This window comes from Nerophis ophidion, linkage group LG15, assembly GCF_033978795.1.
Source record: "Nerophis ophidion isolate RoL-2023_Sa linkage group LG15, RoL_Noph_v1.0, whole genome shotgun sequence".
Taxonomy (NCBI): Eukaryota; Metazoa; Chordata; class Actinopteri; order Syngnathiformes; family Syngnathidae; genus Nerophis; species Nerophis ophidion.
Window position 1 is genome coordinate 4,428,046 of NC_084625.1, and position 18,950 is coordinate 4,446,995.

An 18,950-nucleotide genomic window follows, 5' to 3' on the forward strand; every position below is an offset into this window, starting at 1 on the left:
GACTTGTTGTAGTTATATTGTTAAACTCCACGGTGGTGTTTTGGTGAATTTAAGGAGGAATTTGTGAAAGTGAAACAATACAAAAAGAATGCCGTCGTAAGTTAATAATGCTAACACCGCACTAGTGAACGTGTTGGCATATTAGCTAATGCTAACGAAGCTAGCTTGATTACATTACGTTAGCACGTACAAATGTGCCTAAAAAAACACTCCTACAGACATCACACATGGGACCATTTAGTAAGTAAGACTTGTTGTAGTTATATTGTAAAACTCCACGGTGGTTTTTTGGTGAATTTAAGGAGAAATTAGTGAAAGTAAAACAATACAAAAAGAATGCCGTCGTAAGTTAATAATGCTAACACCGGCGCTAGTAAATGTGTTGGCATATTAGCTAATGCTAACAACGCTAGCTTGATTACATTACGTTAGCACGTACAAATATGCTTAAAAAACACTCCTACAGACATCACACATGGGACGATTTAGTAAGTAAGACTTGTTGTAGTTATATTGTAAAACTCCACGGTGGTGTTTCGGTGAATTTAAGGAGGAATTTCTGAAAGTGAAACAATACAAAAAGAATGCCGTCGTAAGTTAATAACGCTAACACAGACAATAGTAAACGTGTTGGCATGTTAGCTAATGCTAACGAAGCTAGCTTGATTACATTACGTTAGCTCGTACAAATGTGCGTGAAAAAACTCCTACGGACATCACACATGGGACGATTTAGTAAGTAAGACTTGTTGTAGTTATATTGTAAAACTCCACAGTGGTGTTTTGGTGAATTTAAGGAGGAAGTTGTGAAAGTGAAACAATACAAAAAGAATGCTGTCGTAAGTTAATAATGCTAACACCGACACTAGTAGATGTGTTGGCAAATTAGCTAATGCTAACAACGCTAGCTTGATTACATTACGTTAGCACGTACAAATGTGCGTGAAAACACTCCTACAGACATCACACATGGGACGATTTAGTAAGTAAGACTTGTTGTAGTTATATTGTAAAACTCCACGGTGGTGTTTTGGTGAATTTAAGGAGGAATTCGTGAAAGTGAAACAATACAAAAAGAATGCCGTCGTAAGTTAATAACGCTAACACAGACAATAGTAGACGTGTTGGCATATTAGCTGATGCTAACGACGCTAGCTTGATTACATTACGATAGCACGTACAAATGTGCGTGAAAAAACTCCTACGGACATCACACATGGGACGATTTAGTAAGTCAGACTTGTTGTAGTTATATTGTAAAATTCCACGGTGGTGTTTTGGTGAATTTAAGGAGGAATTTGTGAAAGTGAAACAATACAAAAAGAATGCCGTCGTAAGTTAATAATGCTAACACCGGCGCTAGTAAACGTGTTGGCAAATTAGCTAATGCTAACGACGCTAGCTTGATTACATTATGATAGCACGTACAAATGTGGTTAAAAAACACTCCTACAGACATCACACATGGGACGATTTAGTAAGTAAGACTTGTTGTAGTTATATTGTAAAACTCCACGGTGGTGTTTTGGTGAATTTAAGGAGGAAGTTGTGAAAGTGAAACAATACAAAAAGAATGCCGTCGTAAGTTAATAATGCTAACACCGGCACTAGTAGACGTGTTGGCATATTAGCTAATGCTAACGACACTAGCTTGATTACATTACGTTAGCACGTACAAATGTGCGTGAAAAAACTCCTACGGACATCACACATGGGACGATTTAGTAAGTCAGACTTGTTGTAGTTATATTGTAAAACTCCACGGTGACATTTTGGTGAATTTAAGGAGAAATTAGTGAAAGTGAAACAATACAAAAAGATTGTCGTCGTAAATTAATAATGCTAACACCGGCACTAGTAAATGTGTTGGCATATTAGCTAATGCTAACGACACTAGCTTGATTACATTACGTTAGCACGTACAAATGTGCGTGAAAAAACTCCTACGGACATCACACATGGGACGATTTAGTAAGTAAGAATTGTTGTAGTTATATTGTAAAACTCCACGGTGGTGTTTTGGTGAATTTAAGGAGGAATTTGTGAAAGTGAAACAATACAAAAAGAATGCCGTCGTAAGTTAATAATGCTAACACCGGCACTAGTAAATGTGTTGGCACATTAGCTAATGCTAACGACGCTAGCTTGATTACATCACGTTAGCACGTACAAAAGTGCGTGAAAAAACTCCTACGGACATCACACATGGGACGATTTGGTAAGTAAGACTTGTTGTAGTTATATTGTAAAACTCCACGGTGGTGTTTTGGTGAATTTAAGGAGGAATTTGTGAAAGTGAAACAGTACAAAAAGAATGCCGTCGTAAGTTAATAATGCTAACACCGGCGCTAGTAAATGTGTTGGCACATTAGCTAATGCTAACGACGCTAGCTTGATTACATTACGTTAGCACGTACAAATGTGCGTGAAAACACTCCTACAGACATCACTCATGGGACGATTTAGTAAGTAAGACTTGTTGTAGTTATATTGTAAAACTCCACGGTGGTGTTTTGGTGAATTTAAGGAGGAATTTGTGAAAGTGAAACAATACAAAAAGATTGTCGTCGTAAGTAATAATGTTAACACCGGCACTAGTAGACGTGTTGGCATATTAGCTAATGCTAACGATGCTAGCTTGATTACATTACGTTAGCACGTACAAATGTGCGTGAAAACACTCCTACAGACATCACACATGGGACGATTTAGTAAGTAAGACTTGTTGTAGTTATATTGTAAAACTCCACGGTGGTGTTTTGGTGAATTTAAGGAGGAATTTGTGAAGGTGAAACAATACAAAAAGAATGCCGTCGTAAGTTAATAATGCTAACACCGGCACTAGTAGACGTGTTGGCATATTAGCTAATGCTAACGACGCTAGCTTGATTACATTACGTTAGCTCATACAAATGTACGTGAAAAAACTCCTACGGACATCACACATGGGACGATTTAGCAAGTAAGACTTGTTGTAGTTATATTGTAAAACTCCACGGTGGTGTTTTGGTGAATTTAAGAAGGAATTTGTGAAAGTGAAACAATACAAAAAGAATGCTGTCGTAAGTTAATGATGCTAACACCGGCACTAGTAGACGTGTTGGCATATTAGTTAATGCTAACGATGCTAGCTTGATTACATTACGATAGCAGGTACAAATGTGCCTAAAAAACACTCCTACGGACATCACACTTGGGACGATTTAGTAAGTAAGACTTGTTGTAGTTATATTGTAAAACTCCACAGTGGTGTTTTGGTGAATTTAAGGAGGAATTTGTGAAAGTGAAACAATACAAAAAGAATGCCGTCGTAAGTAATAATGTTAACACCGGCACTAGTAAACGTGTTGGCAAATTAGCTAATGCTAACGACGCTAGCTTGATTACATTACGTTAGCACGTACAAATGTGCCTAAAAAACACTCCTACAGACATCACACATGGGACGATTTAGTAAGTAAGACTTGTTGTAGTTATATTGTAAAACTCCACGGTGGTGTTTTGGTGAATTTGAGGAGGAATTTCTGAAAGTGAAACAATACAAAAAGAATGCCGTCGTAAGTTAATAACGCTAACACCGGCACTAGTAAATGTGTTGGCATATTAGCTAATGCTAACGACGCTAGCGCCATTACATTACGATAGCACGTACAAATATGCTTAAAAAAAACTCCTACAGACATCACACATGGGACGATTTAGTAAGTAAGACTTGTTGTAGTTATATTGTAAAACTCCACGGTGGTGTTTTGGTGAATTTAAGGAGGAATTTGTGAAACTGAAACAATACAAAAAGAATGCCGTCGTAAGTAATAATGCTAACTCCGGCACTAGTAGACGTGTTGGCACATTAGCTAATGCTAACGACGCTAGCTTGATTACATTACGTTAGCACGTACAAATGTGCGTGAAAAAACTCCTACAGACATCACACATGGGATGATTTAGTGAGTAAGACTTGTTGTAGTTATATTGTAAAACTCCAAGGTGGTGTTTTGGTGAATTTAAGGAGGAATTTGTGAAAGTGAAACAATACAAAAAGATTGTCGTCGTAAGTAATAATGCTAACACCGGCACTAGTAGACGTGTTGGCAAATTAGCTAATGCTAACGACGCTAGCTTGATTGAATTACGATAGCATGTACAAATGTGCCTAAAAAACACTCCTACAGACATCACACATGGGACGATTTAGTAAGTAAGACTTGTTGTAGTTATATTGTAAAACTCCACACTGGTGTTTTGGTGAATTTAAGGAGGAATTTGTGAAAGTGAAACAATACAAAAAGAATGCCGTCGTACGTTAATAATGCTAACACCGGCACTAGTAAACGTGTTGGCATATTAGCTAATGCTAACGACGTTAGCTTGATTACATTACGTTAGCACGTACAAATGTGCGTGAAAACACTCCTACAGTCATCACACATGGGACGATTTAGTAAGTAAGACTTGTTGTAGTTATATTGTAAAACTCCACGATGACATTTTGGTTAATTTAAGGAGAAATTAGTGAAACTGAAACAATACAAAAAGATTGTCGTCGTAAGTTAATAATGCTAACACCGGCGCTAGTAAACGTGTTGGCATATTAGCTAATGCTAACAACGCTAGCTTGATTACATTACGATAGCAGGTACAAATATGACTAAAAAACCCTCCTACAGACATCACACATGGGACGATTTAGTAAGTAAGACTTGTTGTAGTTATATTGTAAAACTCCACGGTGGTGTTTTGGTGAATTTAAGGAGGAATTTGTGAAAGTGAAACAATACAAAAAGATTGTCTTCGTAAGTTAATAATGCTAACACCAGCAATAGTAGACATGTTGGCAAATTAGCTAATGCTAACAACGCTAGCGTCATTACAATACGATAGCACGTACAAATGTGCTTAAAAAAAACTCCTACGGACATCACACATGGGACGATTTAGTAAGTAAGACTTGTTGTAGTTATATTGTAAAACTTACAAACATTGCTTGGAGTGATAAATGAAAAATATATCCGAGTAGATACGCTATGGACGGCTAGAAGATGGCACGACACTTGTACTTCTGGTTCAAAGCTATAAAAACCCTGACCACCTGAGGGTACCACAGACTGTAAATGCTTTATAAAAAAGGCTTATAAACCCTTCTTTTAAAAAAAAAAAGCCTTTTTTGGTTTTTTTTTTTAGATACTGTATTTCCTTGAATAGCCACCGGGTATATAGTATGCCCCTGCCAAGAATTACTGCCGGGGCAAACTCGTTTCGCAAAATAATTAGCGCATGCTTAGCATTACCGCCGGCTCAGGACTAACGCCGGGTCAAACTCGTTTCGCAAAATATTATTTTTATTAGTGCATGTCTAGAATTTTTGCCGGGTCAACCCCGTTTCGCAAAATAATTAGCATATGCCTATAATTTCCACCGGGTCAAACTCGTCACGTCACGAGTGACACTTCACATGTCATCATTTTCAAAATGGAGGAGGCGGATTTCAATCATTTGAAATCGCATAAAGGGAAGAAGATTAAGAGCTATTCAGTAGGATTTAAGGTCCAAGCTATTGAATATGCGAAAAAGAACAGTAAGCAGCTATGTTTTATCAATATACCGTAGCTGCGTGTGTCAAATATGAGTCGTTAAATGTCTCCCGCCTCCTGGTGGTAGAGGGCGCTAGTGATCCTTCTTGCGACTACTCGGCTGCAGAAGAAGTGACAACAAGCAGCGATCGTTTACTTTTTCCTCTCGCTTGCACTTTTAACATGGAGGATTACATATCTAAAATGAAACAGTTTTCTAAACTGGACTTTCAATGGAAGCAGGAGGTAATAAAGGAAGATCTCCATTGAGACAGAGAGACTTTTAAAACTGAAGAAAGATAAGGAAGACTTCTATAAACAAGCTATCGATGCTTTCGATCAGAAGGAGCTGCGCATGGACTTCATTTATAAGTAAAGGTAAGACCATAATAACATTTTTTTTATTAAGTGTGCTTTTTTCATGATGATTTTATTACATCACACTCAGATTTTTAAGCGCAGGCCTAAATTTACCGCATGCCTTTGGTAAACGCCGGCGTGAGAAGAGGTTTTGATTTAATTAGCGCCCCGGCGGCAATTCAAGGGAATACGGTATACTCCCTGACCACCTGAGGGGACCACAGACTGTGAATGCATTTAAAAAAGGCTTATAAACCCTTCTTTTTAAAAAACTTCTTCTTTTTGGAAAAATGCATACTAGTTCTAGCTATTAGGCAGTTGTAGATTTTATTTTTATTATCTTTTTATGTATTTATTTGTAGTACACTGTAGCACTTTGAGGTTGTTTGCTCAATGTAAAGTGCTTTTTACAAATAAAATCTATTATTATTATTATTATTATTGTGTCCCTGGCTAGCTAGCGAGAGTGCTTCCTCATTATGGGAACGCCATCTGTATCGTGGCGGCAAGTGGACAACCCTGGGCGCAGGAAGCTCCAGCGGGTAGGAGAAGCGCACTTGTCGGCGGGGGGCGCCGACAGGCTTCACCTGCTGATCCTTCGCCATCAAACAGAACACACACACACACACACACACACAGGTGAGATGGCGCACACACGTGACACTTGCTGACGCGAGCGAGGACAAACGTGACGTGAGGCCGCGCTCGGGCCGCACTCACCCTCAGGGCGGCCACCGCCGCTTTGCCTTCCTCGCTCTCCTCGTCCAGCTCGTCGTCGCTCCACTCCCACTCGCCGTCCTCCGTCTTGTGCAGGCGCCCGCTGGAGCCCGGCACGCGGCGCACCTGCGGGAGGGAAGCAGGCCGCCGTCAATGAGAAGGACGGCCGTCGGCGGGAAGGAGAGCGACGCCTACCCTTTTGGAGCGCTCCGTTATGGTGGGGCCCCGGTGGAGAAGCTTCTCCAGAAGGTAGTCGTGAGTCTGTCACACAGGAAACAACTTTATCAGCCTCGTAATCTTCCAAATATGTACCGGCGCTTCATTTTCCATTTTGTGTCACGCCTGCGGACAAAAATGTGATTTTTTTGTTTTTTAAATTTACGAAAATGGAAAAAAATTAGGGACAAAATGTACTTTTACACTTTTAAAGTCTTTTTGATAGTAGGCTATTATGGACACTTTATGTGTTTTCTTCATTATTACACTAAAATATGACTTTTAAAGGCCTAGACCAGGGGTGCCCACACTTTTTCTGCAGGCGAGCTACTTTTCAATTGACCAACTCGAGGGGATCTACCTCATTTATATATCCATCCATTTTCTTCCGCTTATCCGAGGTCGGGTCACAGGGGCAGCAGCCTAAGCAGGGAAGCCCAGACTTCCCTCTCCCCAGCCACTTCGTCTAGCTCTTCCCGGGGGATCCCGAGGCGTTCCCAGGCCAGCCGGGAGACATAGTCTTCCCAACGTGTCCTGGGTTTTCCCCGTGGCCTCCTACCGGTTGGACGTGCCCTAAACACCTCACTAGGGAGGCGTTCGGGTGGCATCCTGACCAGATGCCCGAACCACCTCATCTGGCTCCTCTCGATGTGAAGGAGCAGCGGCTTTACTTTACCTAGAGGGGGGGGGTTGCCCACATCTGAGGTCCTCTCCAAGGTTTCTCATAGTCAGCATTGTCACTGGCGTCCCACTGGATGTGAATTCTCCCTGCCCACTGGGTGTGAGTTTTCCTTGCCCTTTTGTGGGTTCTTCCGAGGATGTTGTAGTCGTAATGATTTGTGCAGTCCTTTGAGACATTTGTGATTTGGGGCTATATAAATAAACATTGATTGAGTTCCTCCCGGATGGCAGAGCTTCTCACCCTATCTCTAAGGGAGAGACCCAAACTCATTTGGGCCGCTTGTACCCGTGATCTTATCCTTTCGGTCATGACCCAAAGCTCATGACCATAGGTGAGGATGGGAACGTAGATCGACCGGTAAATTGAGAGCTTTGCCTTCCGGCTCAGCTCCTTCTTCACCACAACGGATCGGTACCACGTCCGCATTACTGAAGACGCCGCACCGATCCGCCTGACTATCTCACCATCCACTCTTCCCAAGACTCCTAGGTATTTGAACTCCTCCACTTGGGGCAGGGTCTCCTCCCCAACCCGGAGATGGCACTCCACCCTTTTCCGGGCGAGAACCATGGACTCGGACTTGGAGGTGCTGATTCTCATTCCGGTCGCTTCACACTCGGCTGCGAAACCGATCCAGTGAGAGCTGAAGATCCCGGTCAGATGAAGCCATCAGGACCACATCATCTGCAAAAAGCAGAGACCTAATCCTGCGGTTACCAAACCGGAACCCCTCAACGCCTTGACTGCGCCTAGAAATTCTGTCCATAAAAGTTATGAACAGAATCGGTGACAAAGGACAGCCTTGGCGGAGTCCAACCCTCACTGGAAATGTGTTCGACTTACTGCCGGCAATGCGGACCAAGCTCTGACACTGATCATACAGGGAACGGACCGCCACAATAAGACAGTCCGGTACCCCATACTCTCTGAGCACTCCCCACAGGACTTCCCGAGGGACACGGTCCAATGCCTTCTCCAAGTCCACAAAGTCATTTATATATCAATCAATCAATGTTTACTTATATAGCCCTAAATCACTAGTGTCTCAAAGGGCTGCACAAACCACTACGACATCCTCGGTAGGCCCACATAAGGGCAAGGAAAACTCACACCCAGTGGGACGTCGGTGACAATAATGACTATGAGAACCTTGGAGAGGAGGAAAGCAATGGATGTCGAGCGGGTCTAACATGATACTGTTGTAGCTGGGACGCATTGTCTTTAATCTCCTTTCTAATGACTTCAATTTTCTTACTAAAGAATTGCATAAAGTCATCAGCTGAGTGGGTGGAGCTACTGGAAGGAGTCCCTTGTTGGGTTAGCGATGCTACCGTACTAAACAAAAATTTAGGATCGTTTTTATTACGGTGGATGAGATTTGAGTAATATTTAGCTTTAGTTTAGCTAAGGTAAGCATGCGTTTATAAGTTATTAAACCATCACTCCATGCTTGATGGTGCACCTCAAGTTTAGTCGTGCGCCATTTGCGTTCCAGCTTTCTACATAATAATTTCTGAGCTCTAGTTTCTTCTGTAAACCACGGGGTGCGCTTTTTTGGAGCCTTTTTTAACTTTAGCGGTGCTATGTTATCAATGGTTTCGCGCAGGGCGTCGTTAAAGTTGTTAGTGAGGTTATCAATAGAGCCCACATACTTTGGGAATGGTGCCATTACCGAGGGCAGTAGGTCAGCAAGAGTTGTCGTTGTGGCCGTATTAATGTTGCGGCTGCTATAGCAGTTATTATTATTATTAGTTTGACGAACATGCGTCTGAACCTCGAATTTTATAAGGTAATGATCGGACAATACTTTAGTATACGGGAGTATCGTAACTTTGGAGACGGTGATACCCCTGACAAGCACTAGGTCTATCGTATTACCGTTGCGATGCGTGGGTTCATTTATTATTTGTGTGAGACCACAGCTATCAATTACAGTCTGGAGCGCTACGCACGGTGGGTCCGATGGGGTATTCATACGGATATTAAAGTCCCCCATTATGATTATATTATCGGCGTGTGTCACTATTTATTTATGAAAGAGACATTTTTGTAAACAAGTTAAATGTGTTTAATGATAATACAAGCATGTGTAACACATATAGATGTCTTTCTTTCACGAAGACAAGAATATAAGTTGGTGTATTACCTGATTCTGATGACTTGCATTGATTGGAATCAGACAGTAATGATGATAACGCCCACATTTTCAAATGGAGGAGGGAAAAAAGTGGTCCTTTCTGTACAATACCACATGAAAGTGGTTGGTTTTCGGCATCTAATTCATCCAGCTTCCGTACACTTGACAAGAAAAACATTGGCGGCAAATTCCGTAGCTTGCTTGATTGACATTCCCGGCACCCGAGGGTCTTGTGAGATGACGCTGGCTGCTGCCAGTTCATTATTATGAAAAAATGACAGAGAGGAAGGTGAGAAACATTTTTTTTATTTCAACAGACTTTCGCGCCGTCCCTTCCATCAAAACTCTAAAGGCCGACTGAGATTATACAGTCACACCTGAAAGTCGAAGGGCTACGGTGTACACCAGTGTCTCTGAGAGACGCTAATGGAGCTAGGAGCCAAGATCACAGCTGCCTTTTTTGACAGCTGCAGGAGGAGGTTGCATGATCCACTCAAGCCGACTTAATATCACAGTTGGTTGACATGCGGTAGAGAAATATGTTCGCTTGACTGCTGCGTGTTAAAGCTTCACAACAAACAAAGAAACATCTTTTTTCTGATTGATTGATTGATACTTTTATTAGTAGATTGCACAGTACAGTACATATTCCGCACAATTGACCACCAAATGGTGACACCCGAATAAGTTTTTCAACTTGTTTAAGTCGGGGTCCACGTTAATCAATTCCCGCTGTGTTTCGGTTGCTAAAGGCAGCTGCAATCCACCGCTTTCCACCAACAGCATTCTTCTTTGACGTCTCCATTATTAATTGAACAAATTGCAAAAGATTCAGCAACACAGATGTCCTAAATACTGTGTAATTATGCGATGAAAAGAGACGACTTTTAGCCGTGAGTGGTGCTGGGAGAACATGACCCCTCCAACCAAGCACGCGTCAACATAAGCGTCATCAGTCCACAGCTGCAGGAGGAACGACGCAAACTTTCCGCTCATGTCTACGGTAAGAGCCGAATGTAAACAAGGAAACACCGGCTGTGTTTGTGTTGCTAAAGGCGGCCGCAATACACCGCTTCCCACCTACATCGTTCTTCTTTGACGTCTCCATTATTAATTGAACAAATTGCAACACAGAAGTCCAGAATACTGTGTAATTATGCGATTAAAGCAGACTACTTATAGCTGGGATCAAAATGTATGCTACAATCCGTGATGTCACCGCGACGTTTTCAACAGGATACCTCGCGGGAAATTTAAAATTGCAATTTAGTAAACTAAAGCGGCCGTATTGGCATGTGTTGCAATGTTAATATTTCATCATTGATATATAAACTATCAGACTGCGTAGAACAGGGGTGCCCATTACGTCGATGGCGAGCTACCAGTCGCGGGGGGTGTGTCAGTCGATCTCCAGCCAGGCTTTTAAAAAAAATAGACCTAAAAATGAGTGATCATCAATCTTCACCAAGACGTCACTTAAATGACATTCACGGTACCGGAGGGTCTTGTGAGATGACGCTGGCTGCTGCAAGATCATTATTATGAAAATATGACCGAGAGGAAGGCGAGAAACACTTTTTATTTCAACAGACTCTCGCGCCGTACCTTCCGTCAAAACTCTAAAGGCCGACTGCACATTTCCTATCTTCACAATAAAAGCCCTGCTTCATGCTGCCTGCGCTAACTAAATACAGAGTCTCGGAAAACTGGCTTGTGCACGCCAGCTTTCTGAGGATTCTTGTGCACGCCAGTTTTCCGAGACTCTGTATTTAGTTAGCGCAGGCAGCATGAAGCAGGGCTTTTATTGTGAAGATAGGAAATGTGCAGTCGGCCTTTAGAGTTTTGACGGAAGGTACGGCGCGAGAGTCTGTTGAAATAAAAAGTGTTTCTCGCCTTCCTCTCGGTCATATTTTCATAATAATGATCTTGCAGCAGCCAGCGTCATCTCACAAGACCCTCCGGTACCGTGAATGTCATTTAAGTGACGTCTTGGTGAAGATTGATGATCACTCATTTTTAGGTCTATTTTTTTTAAAAGCCTGGCTGGAGATCGACTGACACACCCCCCGCGGTCGACTGGTAGCTCGCGATCGACGTAATGGGCACCCCTGCTCTACGCAGTCTGATAGTTTATATATCAATGATGAAATATTAACATTGCAACACATGCCAATACGGCCGCTTTAGTTTACTAAATTGCAATTTTAAATTTCCCGCGAGGTATCCTGTTGAAAACGTCGCGGTGACATCACGGATTGTAGCATACATTTTGATCCCAGCTATAAGTAGTCTGCTTTAATCGCATAATTACACAGTATTCTGGACTTCTGTGTTGCAATTTGTTCAATTAATAATGGAGACGTCAAAGAAGAACGATGTAGGTGGGAAGCGGTGTATTGCGGCCGCCTTTAGCAACACAAACACAGCCGGTGTTTCCTTGTTTACATTCGGCTCTTACCGTAGACATGAGCGGAAAGTTTGCGTCGTTCCTCCTGCAGCTGTGGACTGATGACGCTTATGTTGACGCGTGCTTGGTTGGAGGGGACATGTTCTCCCAGCACCACTCACGGCTAAAAGTCATCTCTTTTCATCGCATAATTACACAGTATTTAGGACGTCTGTGTTTCTGAATCTTTTGCAATTTGTTCAATTAATAATGGAGACGTCAAAGAAGAATGCTGTTGGTGGAAAGCGGTGGATTGCAGCTGCCTTTAGCAACCGAAACACAGCGGGAATTGATTAACGTGGAAAAACTTATTGGGGTGTCACCATTTAGTGGTCAATTGTATGGAATATGTACTGTACTGTGCAATCTACTAATAAAAGTATCAATCAATCAATCAATCAATCAATCAAAAAAAAGGTGTTTCTTTGTTTGTTGTGAAGCTTTAACACGGAGCAGTCAAGCGAACATATTTCTCTACCACATGTCTACCAACTGTGATATTAAGTCGGCTTGAGTGGATTATGCGACCTCCCCCTGCAGCTGTCAAAAAAGGCAGCTGTGATCTTGGCTCCTAGCTCCATTAGCGTCTCTCAGAGACACTGGTGTACACCGTAGCCCTTCGACTTTCAGGTGTGACTGTATAATCTCATCCATCCATCCATTTTCTACCGCTTATTCCCTTTCGGGGTCGCGGGGGGTGCTGGCGCTTATCTCAGCTACAATCGGGCGGAAGGCGGGGTACACCCTGGACAAGTCGCCACCTCATCGCAGGGCCAACACAGATAGACAGACAACATTCACACACTAGGGCCAATTTAGTGTTGCCAATCAACCTATCCCCAGGTGCATGTCTTTGGAGGTGGGAGGAAGCCGGAGTACCCGGAGGGAACCCACGCATTCACGGGGAGAACATGCAAACTCCACACAGAAAGATCCCGAGCCTGGATTTGAACCCAGGACTGCAGGACCTTCATATTGTGAGGCAGACGCACTAACCCCTCTCCCACCGTGAAGCCCTGTATAATCTCACTAAAACACTATTAAAACAATAAGCAGATAAGGGGTTTTCCAGAATTATCCTAGTAAATGTGTCTAATTATATCTGAAACGCTCCCACTCCCACCGCCTGGAGCCATCACCTTTTCTTTTTTTTTCTTCTTTTTTTTTTTTAGTGTTTCACTCTAACTTTCCTCATCCAGAAGTGAAGTGAATTATATTTATATAGCGCTTTTCTCTTGTGACTCAAAGCGCTTTACATAGTGAAACCCAATATCTAAGTTACATTTAAACCAGTGTGGGTGGCACTGGGGGCAGGTGGGTAAAGTGTCTTGCCCAAGGACACAACGGCAGTGACTAGGATGGCGGAAGCGGGAATCGAACCCGCAACCCTCAAGTTGCTGGCACGGCCACTCTACCAACCGAGCTATGCCGCCCCAGAAAATCTTTCGTCCTCGCTCAAATGAATGGGGGAATCGTCGCTTTCTCTGTCCGAATCGCTCTCGCTGCTGGTGGCCATGATTGTAAACAATGTTCAGATGTGAGGAGCTCCACAACCCGTGACGTCACGCGCACATCGTCTGCTACTTCCGGTACAGGTAAGGCTTTTTTATTAGCGACCAAAAGGTGCGAACTTTATCGTCGATGTTCTCTACTAAATCCTTTCAGCAAAAATATGGCAATATCGCGAAATGATGAAGTATGACACATAGAATGGACCTGCTATCCCCGTTTAAATAACAACATCTCATTTCAGTAGGCCTTCAAGTTCGTAAATTGCACTTTCACTGCATATGGAAAAAGTGTGTTTGTGTAGTTTCATTGAAATTGCAAATATTCCCAGCTTCCTCCAACACAGCATGAGTGTTGCTACCCGCCCCCCTCTGCTGTACACTTAAGGTATTGCAAGTCTTGGCCCCTCAAGCTGGCTTTGGCTTGTGTGAGGCGCCGAGTCAGCAGTCCGGTTTCTCCGGTCCAACTGCTCGTCCCCCGCCATCGACGCCGGTTAAATATGCGAGCGACGCCTTTGTCAGACAGGAAGTGGGAGGAGTTTCACTTCCTGCTTGCGTGACTCATCAAGTACACCCCAGGGAGCTGTGATAAATCCACCCGGGCGCCTACCTTTGCTTTCGTGAAGAACTTATGCTTCAACAGCTCGGAGGACGTGGGCCTGGGGAGCAGAAAGGCAAATAAATGTTGTGGAGGATGACAAACATGTTTGACTGACAGTAAAATGTGATGACACGGCAGCAATAAAGGACTTCACTTCACTTCTGGATGAGGAAAGTTAGAGTGAAACACTAAAAAAAAAAAAAAGAAATACAAAACAGTGCTTGAGATTCATCATTTTGACGCAAGTGTAATTCACCAACTTCCCCACCGGGTGGAGCCACCACATGCTTTTCAGGCCCAGGTCAAGCTCAGCTGTTCTCCTTTCTAAACTTCAGGCATGAAAGTGCGAGACAGTCCACATTTTTCAACCGTTTTTTTTCGACCATTCCTCTTTCAAAACATTCTTCCTGGTTGGGACAACAAAATTAACATTTTTCTTTGTTAACAAATTCTGGAAGTTCCAGGAATTCCGAAATACCTATTTTGATTTTTCTCAACATTTTTGAACATGAAAAATTCCAACACCAACACATTCGTATTATCTAAAACAATTGTGCTAGCATCAATAGTCTAAAAAGAAAATCCCATTTTTTCTCGGAAATGTGAAAATTTTGGGGAAAAAACTGGATTTTTTTAAACTATTGATACTTGCACAATTGGTTTTAGAGTTTTTCATGCAGTTCTGATAAATTTAAACACCAACCTATTCATATCAGCTAAAAAAACTGTGCTAGTATCAAAAGTTTTTTAAAAATCCCGTTTTTTCCCAGAAATGTGAAAGTTTTCCGAAAAAACGGGAATTTATTAAACTATTGATACTTCTTGCACAATTGTTTCAGAATTTTTCAAGCAGTTCTGATAAATTTTAACACCAACCTATTCATATCATCTAAAAAAATGGTGCTAGTATCAGAAGATTTTTAAAAATCCCGTTTTTTCCCGGAAATGTGAACATTTTCGGGAAAAAACAGGAATTTTTCAAACTATTGATACTTGCACAATTGTTTCAGAATTTTTCAAGCAGTTCTGATAAATTTTAACACTAACCTATTCATATCATCTAAAACAATTGTGATAGTATCAGAATTTTTTTTTAAATCCCGTTTTTTCCCGGAAATGTGAAAATTTTCGGGGGAAAAACAGGAATTTTTCAAAATATTGATACTTGCACAATTGTTTCAGAATTTTTCAAGCAGTTATGATACATTTTAACACTAACTTATTCATATCATCTAAAACAATTGTGCTAGTATCAATATTTTTTTTTAAATCCTGTTTTTTCCCAGGAATGTGAAAATTTTCCGAAAAAATGGGAATTTTTTAAACTATTGATACTTGCACAATTGTTTCAGAATTTTTCAAGCAGTTCTGATAAATTGTAACACCAACCTATTCATATCATCTAAAACAATTGTGCTAAAAAATCCATTTTTTTCCCGGAAATGTGAAAATTTTCTGGAAAAAACAGGAATTTTTCAAAATATTGATACTTGCACAATTGTTTCAGAATTTTTCAAGCAGTTCTGATAAATTTTAACACTAACCTATTCATATCATCTAAAACAATTGTGCTAGTATCAATAGTTAAAAAAAAATCCTTTTTATTCCCGGAAATGTGAAAATTTTCCGAAAAAAATTGAATTTTTTTAAACTATTGATACTTGCACAATCGTTTCAGAATGTTTTAAGCAGTTCTGATACATTTTAACACCAAACTATTCATATCATCCAAAACAATTGTGCAAGTAATAATAGTTTAAAAAATTCCAAGTTTTTTTTGAAAATGTTAAAATTTTATATGTGTTCAAAGTGTATAAAGCTGCAACACGTGCCAAAGTAGTTGGGAAAGGGCATGTTCACCACTGTGTTACATCACCTTTTCTTTTAACAACACTCAATAAACGTTTGGGAACTGAGGAAACTAATTCTTGAAGCTTTGAAAGTGAAATTCTTTCCCATTCTTGTTTTATGTAGAGTTTCAGTCCTTCAACAGTCCGGGGTCTCCGCGGTCGTATTTTACGCTTCATAATGCGCCACACATTTTCGAGGGGAGACAGGTCTGGACTGCAGGCGGGCCAGGAAAGTACCTGCACTCTTTTTTTTACGAAGCCACGCTGTTGTAACACGTGCTGAATGTGGCTTGGCATTGCCTTGCTGAAATAAGCAGGGGCGTCCATGAAAAAGACGGCACTTAGATGGCGGCATATGTTGTTCCAAAACCTGTATGTACCTTTGATCATTAATGGTGCCTTCACAGATGTGTAAGTTACGCATGCCTTGGGCACTAATGCACCCCCATACTATCACAAATGCTGTTTTTTCAACTTTGCGTCGATAACAGTCCGGATAGTTCGCTTCCCCTTTAGTCCGGATGACACGATGTCGAATATTTCCATAAACAATATCAAATGTGGACTCGTCAGACCACAGAACACTTTTCCACTTTGCATCAGTCCATCTTGGGTGATCTCTGGCCCAGAGAAGCCTGCGGTGTTTCTGGATGTTGTTGATAAATGGCTTTCGCTTTGCATAGTAGAGCTTTAACTTGCACTTACAGATGTTGCAACGAAGTGTATTTAGTGACAGTGGTTTTCTGAAGATTTCATGAGCCCATGTGGTGATATCCTTTAGAGATTGATGTCGGTTTTTGATACAGTGCCGTCTGAGGGATCGAAGGTCACGGTCATTCATGCCGCTTACGTGGAGTGATTTTTCCAGTATCTCTGAAACTTTTGATGATATTACGGACTCTAGATGTTGAAATCCCTAAATTTCTTGCAATCGCACTTTGAGAAACGTTGTTCTTAAACTGTTTGACTATTTGCTCACGCAGTTGTGGACAAAGGGGTGTACCTCGCCCCATCCTTTCTTGTCAAAGACTGAGCATTTTTTGGGAAGCTGTTTTTATACCCAATCATGGCACCCACCTGTTCCCAATTAGCCTGCACACCTGTGGGATGTTCCACATAAGCGTTTGATGAGCATTCCCCAACGTTATCAGTATTTATTGCCACCTTTCCCAACTTTTTTGTCACGTCTTGCTGGCATCAAATTCTAAAGTTAATGATTATTTGCTATCAGTGTGAACATGAAATATGTTGTCTTTGTAGCATATTCAACTGAATATGGCTTGAAAATAATTTGCAAATTATTATATTCCGTTTATGTTTACATCAAACACAATTTCCCAACTCATATGGAAACGGGTTTGTACATAATTACTTGCTGTCTTGAAGAAATTTGCTTCACCACACAAACTTCTTACTATACAAACCCTGGTCAAGAATCAAATAAGTTCGTAAATTGAAAATCAAGTCGACATTGATTCTTATGAGTAAATATTCATTCTAATCACCTCTTTTCCGGATCTTTCTGCAGACACATGGAGATCATCTTCCTGAAGGACTTGCCGTATTTCTTCACCATCTCCTTGTCGGTGACGCCGGTCTCCAGGCCGGGGGGGTCGTTCTGCAGCGTCAGCATCAACACCTGAACGCACCGCACAGCTATGATTAAAATAGTCCTTAACTGGCAGCTGACATCACAAGAGTCCAATAATTATGTGTAAATTATCACACAACTCTCATGCTTAAAGGCCGTTGCTATGGTTATTATCAATTGTGCTCAAGTTGTACTTTTCTATCCGTGCAAAGCAAGTCGTCTCGTATCAGTGTTTGGGTCCAGAACCGGCCTGCTGACTGCCAAGGGCGAACATCGAGTGCCGTGACGCAGACAGAGCAGAGACAGGGCGATATCGCCAGTGTCGGCACATTTGCATGTCATGGATAATCAGATATTGTGTCTAACTGGGGCTGCTGAAATTACCCCCCTTCCTTCAGAAGCAGCCTCAGATGGGGCAGCGGCGGCGGGCATGACCAAGAAGAACGTGAAGTTGGAATATAATTACAACACTTTATGTACATATTTATCTACATATTTATACAATATTTACATATTTATATAATATGTAACTACAAGCTCCATTCACAGACAGAGCCCCATTTCTTTTATGAGCGGTTGAGCGAGTCAAAAACCGAAAAAAAAAAGAAGATTTTTATTCTTATTTTTTATTATTCTTTTGTGGCGGGCCGCCACAAATAAATGAATGTGTGGGAAACCCTGTATGGCGACGATTTGATTCAGAATCGATTCTCGCAATATATTATTTGGTATAATACTTATAATTCAACTTTTACAAAACAGGTTTAAGCTTAAAAACACTATTTCTGGTTGCATAGAGATGGCCTACAAACGTATATTTTAAAATTGATTCAGATTTTTTTTAAATTACCGCATTTTTCAGACTATAAGGCGCACCTAAAATCCTGTCATTTTCTCAAAAATGGACAGTGCGGCCAATAATCTGGTGCGCCTAATGTACGGAATAATTCTGGTTGCGCTTTCTGCCCTCAAAGCTATTTTTTTTTTTGGTACATGGTGTAATGATAAGTATGACCAGTAGATGGCAGTCACACATAAGAGATACGTGTGGACTGCAAGATGACGTCAGTAAACAACACCAAAACTTGAGAATATAAAACATTACACAAAAAACTATGAAGCCGCACCCCTTGATGGATTGTCGGCGCGTTTCGGCCACAGTAGTCAGACGTACTGTGCTTCAACATAGAAGTATTATTATGGTGTGTGTGTTGTGCCCCCCCCCCCCGCTTCCCACTACCTTCATTGGAGGGTACTTGTGGTAGGGCGCCG

General features: G+C 41.5%; 1 protein-coding gene across 2 annotated transcripts in view; it reads right to left on the reverse strand.

Annotated features, from left to right (window-relative positions):
• oxsr1b (oxidative stress responsive kinase 1b) overlaps window positions 1-18,950 on the reverse strand; it is a 138,516-nt gene that overhangs the window by 33,056 nt on the left and 86,510 nt on the right. The window contains exons 7-12 of one of the 2 annotated variants that reach the window (XM_061921260.1): window positions 18,919-18,950; window positions 17,593-17,726; window positions 14,247-14,295; window positions 6,843-6,908; window positions 6,651-6,773; window positions 6,449-6,526 (exon numbers count right to left, since the gene is read on the reverse strand). The exon at window positions 18,919-18,950 is cut by the window's right edge and continues 70 nt beyond it. In XM_061921260.1, coding sequence (XP_061777244.1) covers window positions 6,449-6,526; window positions 6,651-6,773; window positions 6,843-6,908; window positions 14,247-14,295; window positions 17,593-17,726; window positions 18,919-18,950 — 482 coding nt within the window. The remainder of the gene's footprint in view (window positions 1-6,448; window positions 6,527-6,650; window positions 6,774-6,842; window positions 6,909-14,246; window positions 14,296-17,592; window positions 17,727-18,918) is intronic. The other variant, XM_061921261.1, reaches the window with a different exon arrangement.